This window comes from Lipotes vexillifer, unplaced genomic scaffold (genome assembly GCF_000442215.2).
Source record: "Lipotes vexillifer unplaced genomic scaffold, Lipotes_vexillifer_v1.1 scaffold164, whole genome shotgun sequence".
NCBI lineage: Eukaryota > Metazoa > Chordata > Mammalia > Artiodactyla > Lipotidae > Lipotes > Lipotes vexillifer.
This window is the reverse complement of record NW_006789313.1, coordinates 4,520,068-4,547,680: the sequence shown is the minus strand read 5'-3', so window position 1 is coordinate 4,547,680 and position 27,613 is coordinate 4,520,068. Positions and strand designations below refer to the sequence as shown.

The 27,613-nt window shown below is 38.6% G+C and overlaps 1 protein-coding gene across 4 annotated transcripts in view; it reads left to right on the top strand.

Annotated features, from left to right (window-relative positions):
* The first annotated feature begins 209 nt into the window (after positions 1-209).
* SLC12A6 (solute carrier family 12 member 6) overlaps positions 210-27,613 on the top strand; it is an 87,728-nt gene continuing 60,324 nt past the window's right edge. For 2 of the 4 annotated variants that reach the window (XM_007462528.1, XM_007462526.1), the window contains exon 1: positions 1,144-1,593. In XM_007462528.1, the coding sequence (XP_007462590.1) occupies positions 1,323-1,593 (271 nt within the window). In that variant the 5' untranslated portion in view covers positions 1,144-1,322. Of the gene's footprint in view, positions 665-1,143; positions 1,594-18,940; positions 19,179-27,613 lie in introns of those variants that run through there. The other 2 variants (XM_007462527.1, XM_007462529.1) reach the window with 2 other exon arrangements.

The following is a 27,613-nucleotide window of genomic DNA, read 5'->3' as shown; positions in this document are numbered from 1 at the left end:
ACCGTTAACCTCGAATGAGGAACGAGCGGGGAAGAAAGGGAGGGGCTGCGGCGCCGCCGGCACAGCCCGCCGGGCCCGGGGCCGGGGGCGGCGAGGTCACGTAACTGCTGCTCTGGCATCTGACCGGGAAGGAGGCTCCCTCCCCGGCAGCCCGAGCCCCCCTACGCCCGCCGCGGCTCGGAAACAGTTACCCGAGGGTAAACAACAGCTGCGCGCGCATCCGAATCAGCTGGCGCCGGGATCCCGCACCTGCGACCTCCTGCTACCCTCCTCCTCGCCGCTCCCTCCTGCTCAGCCAGGGCCAGCCTGCGAGGCCGTCTCCTCTTCTGTTAGGACCCGAAGGAAGAACAGCGAAGGGGCTGACCTTGCGCCGGGGCCCTGGTAGGGGAGGAAAGCGTCTCCGGCAAAGGGGTGGCTCGTCCTATCACACGCAGGAGAAACCCAGAAAACCGATCGGGGGCTCGATGGACTAGCAGCTACCTCCCACGACCCTGAACTGCAGTCCGCGGAGTATCGATCCGCTAGCCGCCTCCTCCCAGATCCCAGGGACCTTTCTGCCAGAAGAGCGGGAGGGCCACCCCCGCAGACCTCTCGGAGGCAGGAATCCGCTTTGCCCCTGCAACCTCCTCTCCTCACCCTTGTCTCATTCTTTTCCATCCATAGTGTGCGATATTTTTCCCGTTATGCATGCTCACCTCTCCCACCAGACCCAAGTGGATTATCGGCCTCAAAAACATCGGGTGGCTCTACACACATCTCCTCCCAGCCAGACCTGTGGGGTATTCACCTGATACACAACAGGTGGTCGGGTGTACACCGTTTCGCAATCTGATCTATACTGTCTATATTCGCCTGATAAGGGTGGGCCTCTGCGCACTTTGCTCATCTAGCCGTGGGACATTTACAGATAAGGGACTAACTACCTCGGCAGAAACCTTAAGGTCGAGGAGAGAAAGCCTTCGTCACCTGCTTCTCTGAGACCATGGCTGTCTGCCCGCATCCCTGGACCAGGGGAGATGACTAAGATAGCTCTTCATTCTGAAGGAACGAAGTTACACGAGATTGTCATCGTTTGTCTGTTTTTTTCCTTAAATATTTTTCAGCTGCTGGTAGTGTACTTTTTAGGACAGGCGGCTTGAATTCTGAGTAGAAGGATTCTTATATATAGTGGCTTTTTGTGTGGTGTAAATCAAGGTAATTGAGAGTTTTTTTTTTTAAGTTATCTTTTCTATTTTTGCAACCAAAATTGCTAGCGTAGGAGGAAGGATTTTGCAGGGTTTTTTCTTTTTTCTTTGTCCTTATAAAGGAAAAGAAAAAGAAAAATGCATCCTTCAGAAAACACCACCAAGATGGCTTCAGTTCGGTTCATGGTGACACCAACAAAGATCGATGACATTCCAGGTTTGTCAGACACCAGCCCGGACCTCAGTTCTCGATCCAGTTCCCGGGTAAGATTTAGCTCCCGGGAAAGTGTACCTGAAACAAGCCGTAGTGAGCCTATAAGTGAGATGTCTGGAGCCACCAGTTCACTGGCGACTGTTGCACTGGATCCGGCTAGTGACCGGACTTCTAACCCCCAGGATGTTACTGAGGGTAAGTAGAAACACAGACAACAAAATATTTACATTACTGGCTTATTTGTCCAGGATGACAATATACTGAGAAATCATTTTTCCATTATAGAATAATCATCAGGAACCAAGGTACCTCTTTTTGAGATGCTTAGGAACCCTTTGGAATAATGGTTAGCATAGTGGATCTCTGCAATAGTAGTTTGGCGTGTGCGAAGGTATATGGCAAGAAGGAAAGTAGATGTATGTTTTGACTTCCTCATTTTTGTCTTCTTAGAATTGAAATGGGTATTTTGGTTAAGGATGAATATCAAAGAATTTAACAATTTTCCAGCATGGAGAATCCTAAATTGTAAAATTTAGTGGAGAGTTGGCTTTGGGGCTCCAACTGTTAACAGTTTGCTTTTAAGGCCAGTTATGAGTAGTTATCGATCATATCTTAGTTACTGGCTCTCCTGCAAAGACTTCATATACTGTATCACAAAATTCTTTTTAAAAAATTATATTTTACAGAGACAGTGGTTCGAGTAGCACAGCTCACTCAGTGTGAGGCTGGGTAGATCTGAGGGGGCTATCCTGTCAAATGGAGATTTCTGATTCCCACATAATTTCTTCACTTTGAAGTTTAGATGGAATGTACTGAGGGCTGAGACTTTGTAGTCAGGAAGTAGCACACAAGCTACTTCTGACTTATATTGACCACTGCAGACGTTCAGCTTCCTAAATCAATTTGTGTCTGCGGGCTTGGAGGTTTTCATTGGGTTTAGTGAGAAAGAGGTGATGAGATAAAACAGAGAGGTCATAACATTTTTCGGACTCTGAAGTAGAAAAGTTTGAGAAGTGCCATACTGCTTTATATATTTAGTTTTATGCTATGTTCTAACAAACGTAGATCTGTCAGGTAATGAAAACTTCTCTTAAGAATCTTCAAGGTTCTTACAGTGATATTCTACCCACATTTGAAAACCGTAGCTTCAGCCACTGAATTGCCATTTTCCGGTGTCAGGAAATATTGTTCCTCCCTAACCTAAAGGGTGCAGGAAACCAGAATGATTTTAGTTCCTTATTTCTGTTTGTGTTTTTTAATGTCTGGAGACAAGGTAGATTTGGTAAAGTTTATAGTCCTAGAATTCACTTATCCTTGACTAATCTTTTTTTTTATGAAGACATTACAGGTCGATTCTTGGACTTTTAACAATTTTCAACTTCTTGACAGACTTTATACTATGTACCATGGTGTTAAAATTACATTATGGAATAAAAATTAATTCATCATTTTCTCTTATTACAAATTTATTCTTAGTTGTAGTTTTAGTTTTTACACATCATACTTCTTTTTAGGTTGTAAAAATACCAGATAAGACTGTAAGTGTTAATTTTTTTAATGCTGTAACTGTCATTAGGTAATTTATAGTTAAGTGTTGTTGGGTTTGTGACTTATATATTATGGAATTGTATTTTTATTCTGTTTTTAAAAGTGGACTTATTTCAGTAATGTGTTAGTTAGCCTTGCAGAAACGGGATCCTTTTCCAGGCTTCTGTCCTTATCTATAAGCATTCTTTAAGGTCTAGAGTGGTATTACTTTACACCATAAGGTAAAACTGGGGACGTGTCTAGGTAAAATCTATCTCGTTTAGCTGGGTACAGAAGTTAAAGCTTGGTTCTGTACCTAACATCTTAATGTTTAAATAGTCTCTGGTACCAGAGAAAGGGAAATTAACAATCCAGCCATTAGATCGCACTTTTCCCGAGAGTATTCTTGGGAATCGAGTTTCCTAATTTCCCAATGACCTATTTTTCTCTTACTGTCTTTAAAAAAAATTCTTATGATGATCATCCTGTGATATATTTCCCACACCATCAGATGGAACTTGTTAGAAATGTAATTATTTCACCTTTGGCCTTGTAATATGCAGATACCCTTACTGGACTTAGATGTTGATCTTCAAAGGATGCTGTTGTCAAGAAAATCAAGGACATGTGTTCATCTACATTTGTCTCTGGGTTGGATTTAGTATAGGAAAACAACTACTTCCTCTTCTACAGTGGGCTCTATCCTTAAGTTCATAATGTATTTCAGGATTGTGTTTGCTATTTTACCATTTAGAATTTTGTGATTTTTTTCTTTGGTGGGGGGACCCTTTTTACATCCTTCAGTGGTTGCGACATTGGTATCATTCTCTCTCCTTTCCCCACAATTCCCATGCCTCCCACATTTCTTCCCACCTTAAATTCCTTATCGTGTCATATACCTTTTATTCACATTACATTGCACAACCAAGGTGGGGTGACACACCAAATTTTAAATATTTATTTCTATCTGTGTTTTAATTTTTTTCTACTGTTGGCCTTTTGAGTAGTAATTATCTTTCTGCTATCAAAGTGTTTATAGTTCTTTTTCATTTTGTCAAGGTTCCGTTAGAACTTATGGGACTGTCAAGTTGGTAAATAAAATCAGCGATCTTAGCACTGTACTTGCTTATGCATGAAGAATGCCTTAAAGGTACAGAAGGAACTGCTGAGAGTGGATACCTCTGGACAGTTATGAAAATAGAGTGGAGAGTGGGAATTTTCCTTTATCTAAACAATTCAGTAGGGCATGTACAATTTTTTATATTGAGAGTGTATCACTTTTGTAATTAAAAAAATTTTATGAGCCATAGCATGTTAGTTAGGGAACCTCAGATGATCAAGAATCAAATTCTGGTCAAAGCCCATTTTAATAAATGGGGAAACTAAGGCTTACAGAGATAGTTATTTGTAGATCATGAGTGGCAGAGCCAAGACTGAAATGCAGGCCTCCTGACTTCTGTCCAGGGCTTTCCATTACATCATTTTGCCTCTGCCATGATGAACATTGTGTACATTTGCCTCATAACTATTTGGTTAACTTAAATGATTGTTAAAATAATAATACCAAAATAGAGAAGAGAACATATTTTTATATGTCTTATACATTTTCTAATAACATTTCAACCTTTTACAATTCAACAAATGCTCCCTGAGGCTCTGATATGTGTGAGGCACTCCAGTAGGAATTATAGGAAATGCTCAGGTAAAATATAGGTTCTGCCTTTGGAGTGCTCATGGAAATAGTGGTGAAAATGACAAGAACACTTGCACCAACATTTACTGATCAATTATTATGGGCCAGGCTCTGTTCTGGGTGCTAAGCATGCAGGACTGAGAAAAAGAATCCAATTACTGTTCTAAGGAAAGTTATGATCTAATAGAGAAAGCAAACAAATTTTCATATAAATTATAATGCTGTATGATAAATGCAGGAATAGAAGTATAAATCAAAATACAAAAAAAATACAGCAAATTTTAGAATAATACAGTAGAAAAATATAGTTAAGGAAAATGATGAACTGAGGTAAAATGGAGACACTGAGAGACTGGAGGACTTGACGAGGTAAAAGTGATAGTGAATGATGTAGAGGGATTGAAGACTGTGATCAGACAGATGAATGTTGGGGTTAATGGATTCAGAGGTGGGGCAGTTCCAGTGTTGACATGATGGAGTGTGCAGCCTTGGGAGTGGGTTTCTGAAGTGGAATAAAAATAAAAGCCAGTTGAGTCAGAACCTCTAAGTGTACCAACTTGGAGGCTGGCTGTCACCAAGTTTTATTGAGGGATGTTAGCTGGTAGAGATGCAGAAATTATTTAGATAAGCCCCTCCTTCATGGAGCCACCTCTGAAACCTTTTCTTATTTAACCCGACACAGCACGTGGGATCTTCCCAGACCGGGGCACGAACCCGTGTCCCCTGCATCTGCAGGCAGACTCTCAACCACTGCGCCACCAGGGAAGCCGTGGGATCTTCCCAGACCGGGGCACGAACCCGTGTCCCCTGCATCTGCAGGCAGACTCTCAACCACTGCGCCACCAGGGAAGCCGTGGGATCTTCCCAGACCGGGGCACGAACCCGTGTCCCCTGCATCTGCAGGCAGACTCTCAACCACTGCGCCACCAGGGAAGCCGTGGGATCTTCCCAGACCGGGGCACGAACCCGTGTCCCCTGCATCTGCAGGCAGACTCTCAACCACTGCGCCACCAGGGAAGCCGTGGGATCTTCCCAGACCGGGGCACGAACCCGTGTCCCCTGCATCTGCAGGCAGACTCTCAACCACTGCGCCACCAGGGAAGCCGTGGGATCTTCCCAGACCGGGGCACGAACCCGTGTCCCCTGCATCTGCAGGCAGACTCTCAACCACTGCGCCACCAGGGAAGCCGTGGGATCTTCCCAGACCGGGGCACGAACCCGTGTCCCCTGCATCTGCAGGCAGACTCTCAACCACTGCGCCACCAGGGAAGCCGTGGGATCTTCCCAGACCGGGGCACGAACCCGTGTCCCCTGCATCTGCAGGCAGACTCTCAACCACTGCGCCACCAGGGAAGCCGTGGGATCTTCCCAGACCGGGGCACGAACCCGTGTCCCCTGCATCTGCAGGCAGACTCTCAACCACTGCGCCACCAGGGAAGCCCCAGATCAGTTCTTTAAGTCCCTATATCTCTTATACAGGCTACTACTAGAGCACCTATTTCACTGAATTTTGTTTTTTTATTTGTTTGTTTACATATTATCTTCCTCGGTTAGGCTGTAGGTTCTTGAGGACAGGGACCTGAAGAGCATAATGCTGTCGACTGAAAAAAAATGCACAACCTAAAAGTTGAGAATTACGTTTTACTTGACAGACTTACTGAGGACTTAAACCCTCATACAGCTCAGACAACCTCTCATACAGCTCTGAGGGACTGTTGTGAAGATGTAAGGGAGGAGCCAGGATATATAGGAGTTTTTGCAAAAAAACCAAGTCGTCGAAACATCAAAAGATTACTGCTAATTAAAGAAAACCAGACATCTCAAGTTATTGAATTTAGTGCTGTTCTGTGTATGAGAAGATGCGAGACTCTGGGCTTATTGAAATTATTCCTTTGAGATGCGCCTTAGCTATCTAGGGCCAGTATCCTGTTTTTCTCCATCTTGAATCCCCTCAGGGTGCACCATTGGGGGTGGCTGCAGTGACTGATGGCTTGATGGCCTCAACATCCTTTGTTCACTGCTATGGCAGGCAACATTCTTTGTCCACAGTATTTAAAAGCTCTTCAGCCAGAGTTGGAGACCATAGCTCAGAAGGGAAGAGGGATTAATCTTATATGCATGGGAAGAACTTTCCTGCCTGAGGTGGGCTGCGAAGGGTAAGCAGAAGTTCACCAAGTGGACAAGGCCCAGCAGGCTTTTCCTTAAATGCCAGTAGGTCTTACAGAGTATTTATCTGCACTTGGTGCCATTATATTACACATGGACATTTAGTCCACTCTGCTGGTCTACCAATTCTGTGTGTTATTCGTAGGTCACATCAATCTCTCATGCTAGGGTTAAATAACGTTTGACTAAGAATCAGAATAATGTTGCAAAGGTATCTTTTTATTTTTCATAAGAGCATGTTTCAAAGTACCAAGCAATCTTTTTATACTTTTGGAAAAAAATTCTAGTTTTTTGCCCCAAGCAAAAATAAGTGAATTACATTGTATTGCCAGTTGCAGGTGACTATTACCTTTCTTTTAAATATACCTTTCGTATTATATGGTTATTGAATACTACCATTTCACTTTGACACACTAACAGAGAGCTGTAACTAACATTGTGTAACATAGTAAAATGGATAATTTTGTAAAAACATGGATTTGGCACCTTCTTAGCTTTCCTGATAGCATCCTCTGATAGATTTTTTTTTTTCAAGCTCGATTCCTCCCCCCACTTTTTTTAAAAGACAAGTAGCACTTGTGTGAAACGTTTTGGTTACAGACCACATCTGTTTTTTCCCCGTCTCCTCCATAGTGCAAAGCCAATGATTAAACTTTATAATATACTACTTTACACCACAAGTAGCAATCAGCTAAATCCAGAATGTGGGGAATTTTATTGAATAACTAGAATTTTCAACAAATAAATGGCATGGAATGGAGGAGGAGAGAGCAAAGGGGTTGGGGGGGGAGCTGTTACAGATAAAAAGCTGTCAACCAAATGCAATGTGTGGACTTTCTTTGGATCCAGATGTGAACAAAACAACTGTAAAAAGCCACTTTTGAGAAAATCAGGGAAATTTGACCATGTACTTGGTGTTAAAATATATTAAGGAATTATTGTGAACTTTCTTAGGTATATTTATGACATTGTGGTAATATAAAGCCCTTATCTGTAGAGATACATATTGACATATTTACAGATGAAACGAAGTGTACTCCACCCTCCCTCTCCCCACGCCACAAAACAGTTGAGGAGAGATAGATACGATTGGCAAACATTTATAATTTGTTGAATTGGATTAATGAGGATTCATTTTACTGTTTTCTCTGATTTTGTGTATATTTGAAAATATCTGTGATACAAGCTTTTAAAAGGTTGGACTGCAATCCAGAAAGTTACTTTACTTATTTATTTAAATAAATTTTATTTATTTATTAATTTTTGGCTGCATTGGGTCTTTGTTGCTGCGCGCCGGCTTTCGCTGATTGCAGCGAGCAGGGGCTACTGTTTGTTGCGGTGCGCGGGCTTCTCATTGCGGTGGCTTCTCTTGTTGGAGAGCATGGGCTCTAGGCGCGCGGGCTTGAGTAGTTTTGGCATGTGGGCTCAGTAGTTGTGTCTCGCGGGCTCTAGAGCGCAGGCTCAGTAGTTGTAGCGCACGGACTTAGTTGCTCCGCGGCATGTGGGATTTTCCCAGACCGGGGCTCGAATCCGTGTTACCTGCATTGGCAGGTGGATTCTTAACCACTGCGCCACCAGGGAAGCCCCAGAAAGCTACTTTAATAGAAAGGACTTTCTTTTATAGATTCTGTCCTAGAATACTCTAGATATTTGATTAAATATTAGTGATTGGAAGAGTGATTGCTTCAACTTCTTGTCTTTTATCTTGGGTGGTCTCTTCTATATCCTCACTAGTTCTTTCCATGAGGGGCCTCATTCTTTTCCTGTCAGAGGCATGTTTCTTGATTCCAGATTCTCATACACTTTGCTTTGATATTACCTGTACTGGAATGGAAAAGAAGGAAGAGAACACTCCTGGGTACCTAAGAATCTTATAAAAGTTATGCTTTTCTAATGTTAAGGCTCTTAGAATAAGGGGAATGTTTCTAATGCTGACGTTTAAGGCAATTTGTACTGACCTAGAAGGATGATATTTGCTGTAAACTTTTGAATTGTGGTGCTCCTTTTGCCTCCTCTGCATAATAAATACTTCTGGACTAGCCAGACCCCTTGCAATCTTCACTGGAGAGGGGCAAACTGGATTTCAGTCCCCCCAACCCCCTTGCCCTTTTGGCCTGATGTAATCTGCACAGCTGCACCTGGTGGGCTTGTTGACTCAGAATAGTGCAGATTTTATGTGTTTAAGTTCTTGGTGATGTGTTTCTTAGCAGTAGGTATGAAAATTTGGAGAACCGTATTGTAGGAATTATGAAAGCATTTTATTTTGTGATTGTGTAAAACAATGTATTATTTTAATGAAATTTTATAAGTAAATGGAAAACCAAGAAGATATTCCCCATTAAAACCCTGTTATTAATGCTTTGGTGTACTTTGTAGAATCCCTGCAATTATGTATAAAGATATGAGCACAAGACTGCAGAACATACAATACCACACACACACACACACACACAGCACCTTGCTTTAACTGCAGAAGTTTAATAGTTGATTAATAGGAAATACTATTACCATATTTGCTCAGTTCTAAGGTGTACATCTGTCATATTTTTAACATTTCTGATATTCAAGTGCATTTTACTTTTGAAGAATTTTAAGCTGTTAAATTTTAACTATTAAATCATGGGTGGAATTCACAGTTAACAAGATTTCAGAATCAAACCAATATTGTACAATTAATAAGGCAGTCTGAGAGGCTATGCAAAACTTGAAAATTTGAAATTACCGCTGGATGTTTTAACTGAAAAAATGTAAGGGCTAAAGCTTTTTTTTTTTTTTTCTTAAAATTTAAGTTTTTGTACTTGGAAAGGACGGAAATAGAAAACAAAAGCTGTATTAAGTTGTTAGGAAATGGCAGGTATACTTAGGTCTTAATCCTAACTTTAGTTTTTGTTTTTTGTTTTTTTCTTTTTAAAATTTCCTATTATTTTAACTGAGAGCTGGGTTTCAGTCTTCTGCTTTGTATTTTTGTTACTCTATTGCTAAGCCTTATTACATTTCATATGGCCTTGAGAAATCCGTGCAAGATATTCAGTTGATAGCAATCATCTGTTTACAGTTGGAACCATTTGGTAGATAGCTTTAATTTTTGGCAAAGTGGCGCCTAAATTTCTTCCATTTTACCAGACAAGGCTGTTTTTCCTTTTGGGGTAAGGGTATTCATTTTTCATATTGCTCATTTTAAAAAAAGAAAACACTAAGAAGTTTAAAACTCTTGTATACACATGTACATTTTCACTTCGAGGAGCTATGATAATTGAATCCAACTGAAATTTATCTTTATTTTGAGAGCATTTGCTTTTAATATTTAAGCTCGTTTTTTTATATCCAGAAATAATACTTATTTTCACAACAGTTAATTTACATCCCAAGGTGCATGTAAAAAATTCTGCTTTTGACTTTTATTTTTTTGATTTTGATTTTTTAAAATAAGTTTATTTATTTATTTTTTATTTTTGGCTGTGTTGGGTCTTTGTTCTGTGCACCGGCTTTCCCTAGTTGCAGCGAGTGGTGTGCGGGCTTCTCATTGTCGTGGCTTCTCTTGTTGCAGAGCACGGGCCCTAGAGCGCAGGCTCAGTAGTTGTGGCACACGGGCTTAGTTGCTCTGCGGCATGTGGGAATCTTCCCAGGCCAGGGATCGAACCTGTGTCCCCTGCATTGGCAGGCAGATTCCCACCCACTGCGCCACCAGGGAAGCCCCCTGATTTATTTTTTTTCTAATTTAGCAGGGTTCTAATTTCCAAATAAAATTTTAGGAATTAATAGGAAATAGAGAACAGGCTTTCCTATTAGATGAGGTTAATTCTTTCCTTTGCTGAAAAATACTTTTTCATTTAAAAAAAAAGTCATTTTCTTCTGAGCTAAGGTGGATTTCTTCTCCAGGAAAAAGCTGAAGCTGATAAGGTTAAGTAACCTGCCCAGTGTCATACAAGTAATAAATTGAAGAATAATGATTTGAACCCAGTGTTTATGATTCTAACACCAGTATTGTTGTCATTACACTTTCTCTGCTAATGGTGGCTGGCTCTGTTGAAACATTTATTCAGCTTCAAATGTATAATAGAGCAAGCATAAGGAAATGCAGTCTTTATCTTCTGGGTACATTCTTGCAATTATTTTGCCTGGGATTGGGGGCATGAAAGGAAATGTTTTTTTAAAAAAGTAGTAAAATGACATGTTTCCAGAATAACTAAGGTTCTGTGTTCCTAACAAGAAATCTGGCCTAACAATGTGTATTTTACTGTCTTTTACACAAATGATCTCAGATAACTAGGGCAGTATAATAGTGCTGAATTACATGAACAGTTACTGATTTAGTTACATTAGTCCATCTAAAGTTAATGAATATTCATATTTTGACCCCTTTCTCAGTAGATCTATTTTAAAATGGAGTTTTGTTTCAGGGGAGGAAGGAAGCAATAACTTATAAAAACACTTGTTCTCTGAGGTGAAAATTAACAAGGAAATTTTGTTTCAAATTATGTTTTCATTTTCCTTTCTTTACATTTTTAGAAATACGTCCTAAGTTTTGACAGTATGGTGCTTAACATCAGTTTTATTTTCTATACAGTATTGGTAGCCTTGACTAGAAGCCCATATAGCGTATTTCATAATAAAAGAATGAAATGTCATACATCAGAAATGAGATTCTGAGTTACTGAGTAGTACATGTTAGTAGCTGCCAGTGCTACCTCTGGTTGGTGGTTCTTGGGTCCTATCATACCTAGGGTATGATGACGTTGAGATGAGCAGTCTTATACAGGGAATTGCAATATTGTGAAAAAGTTAACAGTAGAAGCTGAGGGCTCTAAGTACTCAGAGGCTTTTGATGATGCCTTCTTTAGAATTTGGATCAGTAACCAAAATGGAAGGCGTAGCTAGCAAATTAGCTAGCCATCAACTATCCTACTACATTCTTTCCTCTAGTGAAGACTCACAACTTTAGGTCCCTGTAGAAGTAACTGGGCAAGGTAGTGCTGTGTTGTGCTCTCAAGATTCTTTCTATGCTTATACTGTATTACAGTATATTGTTTTATATTGCCTTTTATTATGTAGTTAATTGGATAACAAGACTGCGAACTCCTTGAGGGCAGGAGCAGTGTCTTGTTCTCCATTGTATTCCTGTTTCCTGGCACATAGTGAACACTCAAATATATATTGAATAAATGCATGATTCCTTCAGCCTCAGTAAAGAATAGATTTTTCTGATGTTTTGATTTGGAGAACTCTTTGTCATCCTTACCCTACAATATTACGAATCCATCAGAAAATAATGTCTTTTATGTATTTACTGTCTTTCAGTCGTTAGTCCCAAAATACATTATTCATCATTCATGCCATTTTATAAAAATCTATTCATAGACAATTTTATGTAACTTTGAGATTTAGAAATTTTAAGTCCTTACTATCCATGATAGTTGGTCCCATCAAAGTAATTGATTCATTTAAGTCTTTTTATAATTGTCTACATAGTAAGGCAAAATTTAGTTTGTGATCATTTTTATATTTTAAATTAATATTTACTGTCCCAGTGTCTAAAGGAGAAAAAGGTTTTGCTGAGTATGGTAAATAGGATATTTGTATATACATAATGAGAATCTGTATACTTTTCAGGTTCCAACTATATCTCTAAATTTAGGTAGTGAACTGCTCATTCTCTTCTAGCAGAATGTTTAGATCATTCTCTAACAGAGCCATTCAGAGTTTTGTATGCAGACGGTGCTGGACCATGAGCTATTTATTATGTCTGTGAGGAGATGATTTCAGAAATTCAGAGTTTTTAGAAACTTGCATAGCAGTTTGTTAAAGCAGGTTTATGTCTATTGAATCTAATCATAAAAATTGGAATTTGTGTTTTGTATATTTTTCATTTTCTAGTAATTTTTATTATTGTTATTGGGTTTTTTTCAAAAATTTTAGCCCACAATGAACTGGAAATTTAGAGAAAAATAGTCCTTTACCAGAGATAATTTGCAATGAGATTGTGTGGTTCTAGATAATTTGCATAACTTTTGTACAATACAGTTCTCAGTTTCTGCAAACCAAGAGGAAATACATATATGATTTGCTTTAAAATTGAATGGTTTTTAGTGATGGCACATAACAAAATATTAAAAACTGATAGAGAATCCTTATGTCGAAAATAATTTCCCACTGACTTTCCCTTGTTTCAGTCTTTTCACTGAACCTAATTTGTCTTCATTTTTTTAATAAATGGGTTGAATAAAATAAAATGCTGGTTATCGTGAATTGTTAGCCATGATGAAAAATTAAATTGTTAGCCATGATTAAAAATTAATAATAGAATAGTGTAGAATGGTAAATTGTACTTTCAAAATATTACCCAAAGTAGACACATTCTTTTAAAGAATGGGCATGCTTTTTTAAAAATACAGACATAATATAGTCACAAGTGTTTTACTGAAACTAATAAAATAAATATAAAATGTATAATAGTTAGCCTAATGTATAAAGCACTGTGGAAGTAATACCATAAGAAATGCCCTTGTAGCCGTAGCGTGGCCTCATATCTTACTGCTTCAAAATACCATAGATTTTTTTAAAAATTTATTTTATTTAAGTATAGCTGATTTACAATGTCGTGCTAATTTCTGCTGGACAGCAAAGTGATTCAGTTATATTATATACATATTCTTTTTCATATTGTTTTCCATTATGGTTTATGACAGGATATTGAATATATTAATAGTTCCCTGTGGTACACAGTAGGACCTTGTTCATCCATTCTGTATATAGTAGTTTGCATCTGCTAATCCCGAACTCCCAATCCACCCCTCCCTCACCCTCTCTCCCCACTGGCAAGCACAAGTCTGTTCTCCCATGGATATTGCTGTTGTGGTGGTGGGGTTTTTGTGTGGTTTTTTGTTTTTGTTTTTGTTTGTTTCTTTGGCCATATGCCGTGCAGGATCTCAGTTCTCCGACCAGGGATCGAACCTGGGAACCTGGGCCCATGGCAGTAGAAGTGTGGAGTCCCAACCGCTGGACTGCCAGGGAATTCCTTGGGTTTTTTTTTTTTTTTAATGTGAAACTCTAAATATTTCAAGCCTGTATGATGACTCTCATTTCAAACAATATTCAACACTCTAGAATCAGGAAAAGCATTTATGCAGCTGCCTGAATTCTATGTGAAATGAAATTTGACCATAAGTGACTTGTTTTATACTCAGATCCAAAGTTTTTTAGATTTCAGTAAACTTCATTCAGTTCATTGTATTTTTTTCTGACATTTTTTTAATGAAAAATTTCAAACATATATAGAAGTTGAAAGATTGTATGATGAACACCCATATCCATATGCTCCAGATGCTACCATTAACATTGTGCTATATTTGTTTTTTTTAAAAAAAAAAACAACACATTTTAATTTATTTATTTAATTTATTTGGTTGCACCAGGTCTTAGTTTAGTTGCAGCCGGCGGGCTCCCTTAGTTGAGGCATGAATGTGGGATCTAGTTCCCTGACCAGGGATCATCGAACCCAGGCCCGCTGCATTGGGAGCACCGAGTCTTAACCACCGCGCCACCAGGGAAATCCATGCTATATTTATCACATATTCATCCCTTCCATTGATCCATCCATTTTTGAAGCATTTCAAAGTAAGTTGCAGACATCAATGTGCTTCACGCCTAAACACTTCAGTGTGTATATAATTAATGTGTGATGTATAATTTCTAATATTTTTGAGATTCAGCCATGTTGTTGAATGTATCAGTAGTTCATTCCTGGTTATTGTTGGGTAATAGTCTATTGTATGAATATACTATAGGTTGTTTATCTTGTGATGGATACCTAGGCTCTTTCCTGTTTGGGCTTTTATGAATAAAGCTGCTAAAAACATACATGTTCAAAGGTTTTTTTGTGGACTTAGCTTTTATTTCTCTTGGGTAGATACCTAGAAAAGGAATTGCTGGGTCATAGGGTAAGTGTATGTTTAAACTTATTAAAAAACTGCCAGGGCTTCCCTGGTGGCACAGTGGTTGAGAGTCCGCCTGCCGATGCAGGGGACGCGGGTTCATGCCCCGGTCCGGGAAGATCCCACATGCCGCGGAGCCGCTGGGCCCGTGAGCCATGGCCGCTGAGCCTGTGCATCCGGAGCCTGTGCTCCACAACGGGAGAGGCCACAACAGTGAGAGGCCCGTGTACTGCAAAAAAACCCCACAAAACTGCCAGACATTCTTCCAAAGTCATCACACCAACATTCACATCAACATTTGCTCTACATCCTTGCCAACAGTTTTTTTTTTTTTATAGATTTATTTATTTAATTTATTTATTTTTGGCTGCGTTGGGTCTTTGTTGCTGTGCGTAGGCTTTCTCTAGTGGTGGCAAGTGGGGGCTGCTCTTCTTTGTGGTGCGTGGGCTTCTCATTGCAGTGGCTTCTCTTGTTGCGGAGCATGGGCTCTAGGCGTGCGGGCTTCAGTAGTTGTAGCACGTGGGGTCAGTAGCTGTGGCTTGCCGACTCTAGAGCGCAGGCTCAGTAGTTAAGGTGTATGGATTGCTCCACTGCATGTGGGATCTTCCCGGACCAGAGCTCGAACCCATGTCCCCTGCACTGGCAGGCGGATTCTTAACTACTGCACCACCAGGGAAGCCCCTTGCCAACAGTTTTAATTGTGATTTTAATTTGTATTTCCTTGATGGCCACTGAGCAGTTTTTCAAGTGCTATTAGCCATGTGTATAGCTTCCTTTGTGAATTGTCTGTTTGAATCTTTTGTTCATTTTCTTTTTTTTAAATTTATTTATTTTTGGCTGCGTTGGGTCTTCGTTGCTGCGCACAAGCTTTCTATAGTTGTGGTGAGCAGGGGCTACTCCTTGTTGCGGTGTGCAGGCTTCTCATTGTGGTGGCTTCTCTTGTGGAGCATGGGCTCTAGGTGCATGGGCTTCAGTAGTTGTGGCCCCCAGGCTCAGTAGTTGTGGCCCATGGGCTCTAGATCGCAGGCTCAGTAGTTGTGGTGCACGGACTTAGTTGCTCCGCGGCATGTGGGATCTTCCCGGACCAGGGCTCGAACCTGTGTCCCCTGCATTGGCAGGCAGATTCTTAACCTCTGTTCTACCAGGGAAGCCCTTGCTCATTTTCTGTTGAGTTGTCTTTTTATTATTAAGTTGTAGGGGATTTTTGTATACTCAAAATACAAGTCCTTTGTCAAGCATATGTTTTTTGGGTTTTTTTGCAGTACGCGGGGCTCTCACTGTTGCAGCCTCTCCCGTTGTGGAGCACAGGCTCCGGACGTGTAGGCCCAGCGGCCATGGCTCACGGGCCCAGCCGCTCCGCGGCATGTGGGATCTGCCCGGGCCGGAGCATGAACCCGTGTCCCCTGCATCGGCAGGCGGACTCTCAACCACTGCGCCACCAGGGAAGCCCAAATACACAAATTTTAAGTGAAGATTGACTGAATTTTGACAAATGCATATACCTGTGGAACTTTAAACTCTATCAAGATGTGGAATATTACCATCACTGCGAAGTTCTCTCATGCCCCATCTCCACTTCCATTCCCCCAAAGGCAACCATTGTCCTGTTGTTTTTGCACCACATTACTTTTGCCAGCTCTAAAACTTCCTATTAGTGGCTCCATATATTATGTACTCTTTTGTTTAAGTACTCTTAACAAAAAAAACATGAACAAAAACTTTTGTTTATGTACTCTTCTTTCACCTAGCATAATGTTTCTGAGATTCACCTATATTGTTGTAGCTATCACACTGGTTCATTCCTTTTTATAGCTGAATAGTAATCCTTTGTATGAATATATCAGAGTTTATCCATTCTCCTGTGGATATACACTTGGGTTTCCAGTTTTGGCCTATTGTTAATAAACTGCTGTGAACATTCTTATACTATTTTCATTCAGGGGGGTAAATACCGAGGAGTGCAATTGTTGGATTATAGGGGAAAGTACCAGACCCCTTTCCAAAGTGAGTGAACCAATTTACACTCCAGTAACAATGTATGAAAGTTCCTTTCATTCCACATTCTCACCAAAATTGTCAGTCTTATCAGTTTTAGCCATCATGGTGGCTGTGGAATGGTATACTCTTTGTGGTAGTTTGTTGTACTTTAAATAGCTGTTTCTTACATCCCACCTTCTCTGTCTAGCCACTGTTCCTATATAGCACTTACACATCTCTTCTTTGCCACTTTCCCCACCCCCAACGTTTTCTATATTACTTTAACCTTGCCTTGAATATTTTATGCCCCTGCACTGTTATCTACAGTCCAGTCTAGGAGAGAACTATTGGTAAGTTAGCTCTCTCTCAAGTTGATAAATAAATTACTCATCGTTTTAACAGGAATTTGTTACATTCCTACTTGTTTAGTTTGGGGTTTTTTTTTAGAGGGGAGAGGTGACAGGATAACATTTGTACATAGGCTTATGTGTACAAGCTGAACATAGATTTATAAACATGAGTCATTGTTTCTGTCCACTGACTGTAAAAGATTAGCCACAGTTCAACTCTCTTAATAAATTAAATATGAAAAGTAAGATCCCATTGGAAATATCCAGTGGCACTAAAGTATTAATAAATTTGGAACCTAGAATATAATGTTGAACTCTGACAATTTGGTAGTTCCTTTGAGTAAATCAGCAGAGTAGCTACCTGAGTTGTAAATATGGAAAAATCACCAAGGGCACTACCACACCTGATTTAGTTTCTATCGGAGATAAAAAGCAGTTTCAAAGGCTTCTCAAGTGACAAACGTTTCTCTTGTAGTATTGATAGTTCTCAACCTTGGCTGCCTGTTAGAACCACCTGAGGGAACTTTTAAAGGTCCTATTGCCCAGGTTCTACTCCAGAGGAATTATATCAGAATAGCTGGGATGGGACCAGGCATTAGTTGTTCTAAAATCTCCCCAGGTGATACCAATGGTGCTGCCAAGATTACAAACCAGTGTTACACAGGAGCCCATGAAATAAATTGAGGTAAGTGTATATGAGTTTTCTTTCTATGAAACTTCTATGCTGCCTACCAACAAGAGTATTAGAGGTTTTTAAGTGGGGCTTCACCATTTACAAACTCTGTGACTTTGGGCAAGTTCATAGCCTAATGTTTCTGTTGCTGTGATGATTAAATGAGATCATAACAGAAAGTTTCTAGTGCAGTGCAGAGCACAGAGTAGGTCTTTAACAACTATTGGCTTCATTCTCTTTTAGAAGTGGTATATACTGGAATAAATGGGGATTATAAGCCATCATTCTTCTTTAAATTTAGTGCAGTCTTGTTTGTCAGGTGTTACTAACAACAAAGCCCTCATATTACATCATTAATGGAAAATAGCACAGAGCTCAAGTTACTGAACTCCCTTGTCTAGGTGCAGAGATAGGGCCTTATACTCTGTAGTTAAAGTCATCAACTGAGAACACAGTTATCTGATAAAGTTAAGTATGTTATTTTAAGTGTGTGCTGAAGGAACTGTACACTTCTTAATCAGGGATTTTCTTGTTTTTTTTTTCTTTAAAACACAGTGTTTAAACTCTGTACAATACAAAAAATTCTGAACTCTTCCCTTTAAAAATATTTTGCTCTTTTAAACAACTTGGACTTTCGGGAAAGTTAATGTCTCTTCTTGGATGCCCTTGTATACACTATAGCATCTAGAACTATATCTTGTATAAAATATATAGATATTCATTAAATACTTGCCAAGTGAATGTTCTTATCTGAAAGATAAGAAAAAACTTTTATTGATTTGTATGAGTGGTTTCAGTATGCTTTGAAATAAAGCAACAACAGAAGCTTACAAATAGTTTGATTTTCTAAATTAATGTAAGTGTAAGTCTTTCTTTAAAACGAAAAGTTTACAAAATGAACTGTTTCCTAATCTTCTTTCTCCTGTGAGATATGAGAGCAGAGGTTGAGATCCTGACGTGCAAATAACTTAAGGAAACAGGAGGGTGAGCACACAGTGGGCGGAGTTCCATGCATTCTGCCCACTCTCCAGCCGCTGGCAGCTCTGGGAAAGCAGCCTAAACAGTTCTTGGGATTCTTAGAGTTTAATAACAATAAGCAAGAGGTGGAGTGCTTAATCCTTTTAATTGAATGGTAAACACTGTGGAAGGCGTGTCTTCTAGGTTCCACTCCCTTGGGGCTGTAGGTCACGTGAGCTGAAAGTACTTCCCGATTCCCAGACTAGGTCTCCTGTGGGCAGTGATCAGAGTTGGAAAGGGCACAGCAAGGAAGAGGTAGGCAGGGAAGGTAGACTGGAAGGAAGCTTAAATATAGGGAGAGCACGGGTTCCTAACTACAGCAATGCCGCACTTCACTGTGACTAAGGTAGAGGATACAGAGGAGGGGGCAGCAGCATCGGTCTCCCAAGAAGGGGAGCCCAGCTTAGCAGAAATAAAAGCCCGGATTCAGCATTCAGATGAATCAGGTGAGTACTCAATGTGGGAGCATTGGGAAACTGGGGGTTTTCGTGAAAGAAATAGTAACTAAAATATTCAAAATGCCTCTTTTAAGAATGGAGAAAAGGTATTGTGGTTAAAGTACTTTTCAATCAACTGTTTCACTCCCTTGTATATCTGATAACTTATCTTACTTTTTCACATTCTGGTTTGTTTTTCCCCACAATGAGTTCTGTGTTCATTACCTACAGGTGAAACTGAATCGGTGGCAATGTATGAAAAGCGTTTTCAAGCAAAAAGAAAGGCACAGTTAGAGGCAATTTATGCGGAATCTAGAATTCATCTTTTGCTCAGTTTAAATCATATCTGGAAGAGTACATAAACAGGGAGCTTGGTTCAGTAGTTTTGTACAGTGGACTTTGCACTTGTGACTTTTCAAGTTATTCAGTATTTTGCCTCAGTTTACCAGTTAAACAGTAATTCAATAGTGAATGGTCTGAGAATTCTTTAATGAAAGAACAAAAGTACAGTAGGTCGTTATGGTGACTAGCATAGCTTCAGGTTTAATAAATTTGACAAATGTGATTATCCCTATTATTTTCTCTAAATGATAAATAGTTACATTTACTGGGGGGAATTGTGGTTTTGAATTTTTAACATGCCATTAAAATCTGAGTTAACATTATGATATTAAATACAGCCATAGTTTGAAGCCCTTTATATTTTAAGTTTGTAACTTTCATAAATTGTCAAAAACTCTTCTAGTGCGAATAAAGGTTAAGGGAATAAAAATCTCTTACAATTCCTTTGGATTTCATGATTGTAACTGTCCCCTATAGCAAGTAACATCACAGTACTTTGCTGTAAACTGCTGTTGACCCTCTCTTGTCCTAGCAAGCATTCATGAATTTTAAAAAATCTCTAACTTAAAGATAAGGCTTATCAAGAAAAGTTCCATTTGTTTATCTTTTCCTTTTAGTGAGAGAATTTACTAGGGGAAGATAAGAAAGGTTTTGTGGAAACTCTTTGTCCACCAGGTTATTTTTTTTTCCACCAGGTTATTTTTCATTTTGCTAAATAAATAGGGTGATAAGTTGAAAGTAAGGTTAACCTCAACAAGGACCTACGGTGTAGCACAGAGAACTATACTCAATATTTTGTAATAACCTATAAGGGAAAAGAATCTGAAAAAGAATACATATAAAAGTGTGTGTATATATATATATATATATATATATATATATATAAACTGAATCGTGCTGTACAGATGAAAATAACATTGTAAATCAACTATACTTCAATTAAAAAAAAAGAAAAGAAGGTTAACCTACTTTGTACTTGAACCCGATTCTCTGCAACTCTAGGTTAAACAAGTTAGGTTCTCTTTTGTGATTGTGTGTTCGAAGCTGCACTTTCTTGATTGTTTGTGTTTGCTGTCCTTAGATTTTAATCCCATTAAGCTTTTGTTTTTGCTGTTGTCTCACTAATCCCACAAAACGCAAACAAGTGCATTCCTTATCACCTCTACTTTATTTTATTATTTCATCCTTACTGGTCCCATAATGTTTGGGGAAATCTGCTTTCTTCAGATTAGAACAGTGTTGAAATCATTTAATCTATTAGTAACCACCTAGAAAACTGGTAAAAAAATTTTTATAGCAACCAACATTGTAATAAGTGACAGTGCTAGGCTTAATTTATTTTCTTCCATAGTAATTGTTTTGGACAAGGAAGAAGTGACAGATATAATCTAACTCGAATTTAATAAGGCTTTTTATTTTGGCGTTTTCCATGACAGCCCAGAAAGTATCCACTTGAATGAACTATGTTTGGTAAGTGAACAACTGATGGGAATCCATTATCTAAATTGTATATCATCCTGGTAGGGTTAAATTAGACGGGGGGTGGGGGGAAAAAGGAAGGAAGCGTATATGGGGAAAACCTCAGTTCTTTTTGTTTGTGTTTTTTTGTTTTTGGTTTGGTTTGGTTTGGTTTTTGCTTAGTAAAATGTTCTTGAGGATAGGTAGTGGTTTTGGAGCAGTTCTGAGTTAAAATCCTAAATGGATTGTGGTTTTGTTGCAAGCACTTCTCATACTAGCCAGTTATGGAACCAGTCACTTTTTTTTTTATTGTTTCTCCTTTGTGAGGAGAGAAAAATATGATGCACTGTCATATAAATTGAACATATTTAGAAAGCAGATCATCCTTTAAAATGTGTTTTTTTAGAAGATGATATTTATTTGAACTAGACAGGTAATTTGAGATAAAATAGAAATATAAATGTAGACATAATCTAAACTAATTTTAAAAAGATGTACGTTGTGGTGATCCTTTTGTAATGTATAAAAATATCAGATCACTATGTTGTACACCTGAAACTAATATAATATTGTAAGTCAACTATACTTCAGTTTAAAAAAAAAGTACTTTCATCCCTGCCATGCCAGCTACTAGAATGCCAGTCTAGTAAAATCCTACTTAATTTTGGTTTTGAAGGGAAAAGCAGAAACTCAGACTTAACCTTACATCTTTCTTGACTATATTCCTCCTCCCGTCTAGTTTAGGTGCCCTCTCCTATGTTTTCTCTGAAGCCTGTCCATAGAAATAGCATGTACCACACTGTATTGCAATCACCTGTTCACTAGTGTCTCTCCCAAATTGACTGTAGACTGCTTGAGGGTAGAGATCTTGTTGTATAATTTTGTACCTCCACGTCCAGGTGAATTACACACAATAGTCAATTCAGTGTACAGACTTGTTCTTCTTTTTCTATTCACTAAACACATGTTCATGCCAGGTGTACTTTTTTCCTAAGGCTACAAAGGCAAAGGAAGTATAAGTCCCCCACCAAAGGCAGCAGAATGGCTTTGGAGCCATGCACCTGGCTTTGAATCCCAGTCCTACTAATTATTACTAATTAGGAGCCGTGATAATATGTATTAATTATTACTTGAGTGACTTTGGGCAAGTTATTTAACTTTTCTAAGCCTTACTTTACTCATTGATAAAGGGAATAACAGTACTACTTACTTCACAGGGTGGTTGTGAATTAATGGGAAAATGAACATAAAGCACTTAACACGTGTGTGACACAACACTCAAAAATAAGAGCTACCATTTACTTATTATATTGTGATTAATGGTTTAATAAAAACAAAAAGAAACTGCTTTGGATCACAAATTCTGGAGAGGATTATAATATTGCCCAGAGAGCACCCTGGACAGGTATCTCAGAGGATGGGACACAACTGATTCTTGAAGGCAGGTCTAGACAAGGAGATTGCAAGCAGTAGGAACAATTAGAAGGAATAAGAGGAAGGTGTAGAGCATGTGGGAAACAGAAGTTTAAAGTAGTTAGCACATTGGTCATGTGGTAAAGAGAGCTAAGGGATGAGGCTACTTAGTGAAGTGTTAATCAATTTTATCCTCTCCCCATTCTGTGGGATAGTGGGTGTTATTGCCTTTTTTTTTTTGTAATCCCTGTTGTGGTGGTTTTATTGTTTTTTAATATTTATTTTATTTATTTGGTTGTGCCGGCTCTAAGTGGCAGCATGAGGGCTCCTTAGTTGTGGCTCGCTGGCTCTTAGTTGCAGCATGCATGTGGAATCTAGTTCCCTGACCAGGGATCGAACCCGGGCCCTCTGCATTGGGAGCTGGGGAGTCTTAACCACTGCGCCACCAGGGAAGTCCCTGTTATTACCTTTTCAGATATAACGAAACTGAGGCTGTTGACAGCAACTTGCTTAAAGCTATATGGTGAGTAGTAGCAGAGCCTGTGTTCAAAATTACTAAATTTTATGTGCTTCCCATCTCACCATGATGCCAAGTCCTGGCTTTTGAAAAATAAGAGAAAGTTGCTTTATCTCTTAATGTGCATGGGTCACAGGGTTTGATGTAAACATTATGAAATCTGTGATTTTTTTTTTTACAGGAATAATGCAAGAGTTTTACTGTTTATTGTGTTTACTTAATCAGGTATAAATGTTACATTCATTCATTTATTTAAATATTTATTAAACTTAAATATTTCTGTGTAGTAATTGTTCCAGATCTCCCTCACTCATCAGATTTTTTTTTTTTTTTTTTTTTTTTTTAACCACACTGTGCGGCTTGTGGGATTTTAGTCCCGCGACCAGGGGTTGAACCTGGGCCTCTGCAGTGAAAGCGCCGAGTCCTAACCACTAGACCACCAGGGAATTCCCTCATCAGATCTTATAGTGTCTATGGATTGGGCAGATTTTAACTGCTGGACTTGCCTTCACGTGATACAGATAGCAGATTGAAAGATTTATAAGGAAATTTTCAGAGACGAACCTATAACAGAAAAGAAGGGAACTTTATATTGGTATTGAACAGCATCTCCAAACATTAACTCTTAGTAATCCAGATGGCATGAGTGCATACTATGGAGAGAGATTTCATGTTAAATGGAGTTTAAATTTTATTAAGAACCCTCAAGATGTTAAACTGTTACCTAAACATTAGTTCTGCTTGTTACCCGTGAAAGCTTATGTCCTAAGGAAGGTGATATGGCTACCTTTCTATTTACTAATATTAAAATAAGTTGAAATAGACAACTGAAGAGCTTCTTTGTATTGATAAAAAAATCTTTTCTATAGTAAAGATTTAAAAGCTTTTTAACTACTCACATGTTTTTTTTTTTTTTATCAACACAACTAACAAATTCAGATCTGCATGTTTTAAAATCTCAGGGTCAAAAGTTTATCCTTAAACTCTGCTTCATGAAGCATGTTTTTCTGCCTCCCGCCCCGCCGCCCAGTAGTCCATCATTGTCAGAAAGACTAACACCTCCCGAAATATCTTCCCAATTCTTTTCACCATGTTTTTTTTAACTCTATCTAAGACCTTAATACAATACAAATTTGAGACTGATTGCCTTCAGTTCTGTACATCGTAAAACTTTGTTTAGATCGTTAACCCTTCTTTGTCGTATTCATGTTATGCATAGACAATGAAAGTGACAACACTTTCGTTCCCCATTTCAATACTGTTGTCACCAATTTTTTGTTTATTTAGGGTTTTTTGGTTGAAATATAGTTGATGTACAATATTACATAAGTTACAGGTGTACAATATAGTGATTCACAATTTATCACCGATTTTTTTAGAATCTCTCACTCCCCAGAGTTTTCTTGCTTAACATACTGACCCTCTGTGTACTCAGCTACTTTTGCCGCATAGAAAATATACCAGGGATTTCCCTGGTGGCCCAGTGATTAACACTCCATGCTTTTGAGCTGAAGTTCATCTTAATCAGGCTGGATAAACCTTAATTATTTTCCTGTATTTTCAGAGTAAATAGTTATGGAGTAGGTGCCACAGTAGTGACCAAGGAGGTTTTTTGTTTTGTTTTAACTCTTTCTTGTTTTTGAGTATCATTATGGGCTTAAGGTTTTTATTTATGTTTTCTATTACAATTAGTTATAGGATAATGATTATTTTCAATATTCAGATTGTTCCCAATTTGTCCAGTGGAAGACAAGAGGTTTTTGTTTGTTTTTTTAAAGAATGGGAGAAAATAAAAGTATGTTTGTATTCTTTTTTTTAAAATAAATTTATTTATTTTATTTATTTAAAAAAACAAAAAGACTCCATGCTTTGCCCCACAGGAAATATACCAGGGACTTCCCTGGCAGTCCACTGGTTAAGACTTCACACTTCCAATGCAAGGGGCGCGGTTTCCATCCCTGGTCAGGGAACTAAGATCCCACATGCAGTGTGGTGTGACCAAAAAAAAAAAAAGGAAATATACCAGAGTGGAACTGGTTTAAATTGATAAAGATAAAATTTCTCCAAAATATATACACATACATATTGCTTAATATTTTTATATTCTATACTCAAAGCAACATTTAGTTTAGGATTATAAAAACTTATTGAGTGTAATTTTAGCATATTGTAAAGTATTTAAAAGGTTTTCAAATTTCTGACTGAATTTGGACATACAGCATAGGTTACAAAATTGATTATACGCTGGTAAGTTTAAAGACTGTAGCATCTCTTGGTTTTGCCAGGTTGAAAGAGGAAACAACTTTACATTAAAAATGTCATCAGTACTATAGTAATAATTGTTGACCACCTACTGTATGTCAGATGCTTTACAAATATTGGCTTATTTAATCCTCACAACAACCAGGACAGGTAACCATTATCACCATTTTAGAGATGAGGAAAGCGGAGTGCCAAGAAATTTAAGTAGTTTGTTTAAGTGGTAAATGTGGAATTCAAAGTAAGGTCTCTGTGACCTTAAAACCGTTTTTCTTGTCATCACACCACACTGTCTCTCTACTTTAAACACACGTTTAAACATGTTATGTTTTCTGAAGTAGGCTGCTCTATTTTCTCAGTAGTTACTAATGCTTCTTAGGTTCTATTTCTTTTGTCTTCGTGGATTTTTCAAAATTAATTGAAAGTTACATGTTGCTTCTAAGTTTCATGTGTTGGATTGCTTTTTTATTTGGTGTAGAATATTTCCAAATGTAGGATATTCTTTCAAACGATGCTAAAAATTGAGAGATATGAACAGGTAAGGAACCTGGCTCAATCTGACAGTCTTTTAGTAGCCCTCCACTCCTTGACTTTCAAGGGAGATGCACCTCATCAGTGAGAGGGGAATAGGAACCTTAAAAACTAAGGGTTATTGGTGGGGAGAAAAACGAGCATATGGAGTAAGTGAACGAATTAAATTTTAATATAACTTTAAGAATAAATATGCTGCTAAAGCCATGAAAGATGTGTTTATTTTAGTGTATTAGAAAAAATTGTAATATTTCATTTCATGGATCTTATTATTTAGAATGAATCTAGGTAAAAACACAAGTCTGTTTAAAGAAAAATACTAATATAGGTAGAGCATAGACATGGCAAAGATTGAATGTGGTACATAAATAACATAAGTGATTTTGATCCATTCCAAACCCTCATACACTGAACTGGATCTCATTTCCTTTCCTGTGTGTTCTTTACACTGCATCATATAACCTTTTTGTGACAAGAGATTTCCATGGTTGTATTAGAAATGGTGAACCGAGTCCTTTTCAGAAGCTATCTTCATTTTCCACCACCACATTGCCTTTGTCCATATATTTTTCTTCATATGAACTCTCTTCTGCTTTCTACTCCCTGTCTGCCATTAAAAAATTACACAAACCCACATTACCTCAAGACTAGGCTCATACTCATTTCCTCCAGGATGACTTGCCTGATCCTCTACCCCAGCTTTGATCATTTCATCATTCAGTATTCATGACCACTCAAATATACGTTGCAGTGTGCTCCAAACGTGCGATAGCTTTGTAAGTATATTTGTATCTCTTCAATTGTATTGTGTATTGTACGAGGGTGAGGGACAGTGTTTTAATATTTTTTTTGAAAATTATATGTATTTTTTATTATGGAAAATTTCAAACTCTCAAAAGCTCAGTAACTTTCTGTTCATTTCTCTTACCTGTTAGTGTTTTTCTTTATTTTTAGATGTTCTTTATATTTAGGGATATCAGCCCTTAGTGATGTAAATTACAAATGTTTTTCCCAGTCAGTACTTCTTTTGGGAATTCCCTGGTGGTCCAGTGGTTAGGACTCTGCGCTTCCACTGCAGGGAACACGGGTTCGATCCCTGGTTGGGGAACTAAGATTCTGCAAGCCACAGAGCATGGCCAAAGAAAGCCCAAAAAACAAACCAAAAAACCACTTCTTTTAAAGTTTTATTGAGGTATAATTGACATAAAATAAACTGCACATATTTAAAGTGTACAGTTTGATGAGTTTTAACATAACACTCCTGTAACAATTATCATAGTCAAGATAACATTTTCATCACCTCCAAAAGTTTCTTCTTACCTTTTTATAACCCACTCACCTAATTCCCTGCCCCCCAGGCAACCACTGATCTGCTTTCTGTCACTATAGTACATTAGTTTTCATTTTCCGTAATTTTATATGAAGGGAATCATACAGTATGTACTTTCTTTTGTCTGATTGCTTTTATAAAACATAATTGAGATTCATCCATCTAGTTAATATCCTTTAAATCCAACTAACATTAAGGTCTTCCTTATTTCTCAGAGTTTAACATTTAGGGCAGTAGCTGAACATGATACAACCCTCTGGACCTCGCAGAGGCTTTTTAAAATGTTGACTTCTTTGCCAAGATTTGAATGTTTTTAGGATTAGTCTGTAACCAGGACTTAATTTTCAGAGAGGGTTCTGGGAAGGTGAAATCTCCCTATCCTTCTGTTATTTCCAGCCTGTATCTGCCACTCTTGAGCCAGATGACCCCTGGACCTGATGAACAAGTGAGGCCTGAGTTCTGTGGGAGCTCTGTCAGGGAGAGCTGACCCAAGACTTGTTCCTCAAGGGCTGGAAGACCCTCAGGGTGAGGATAAGAAATGGCAGATCCATAAAAGAGCTTGGCTTGGTAGAGATCCATGGACTCCCCTAGTGG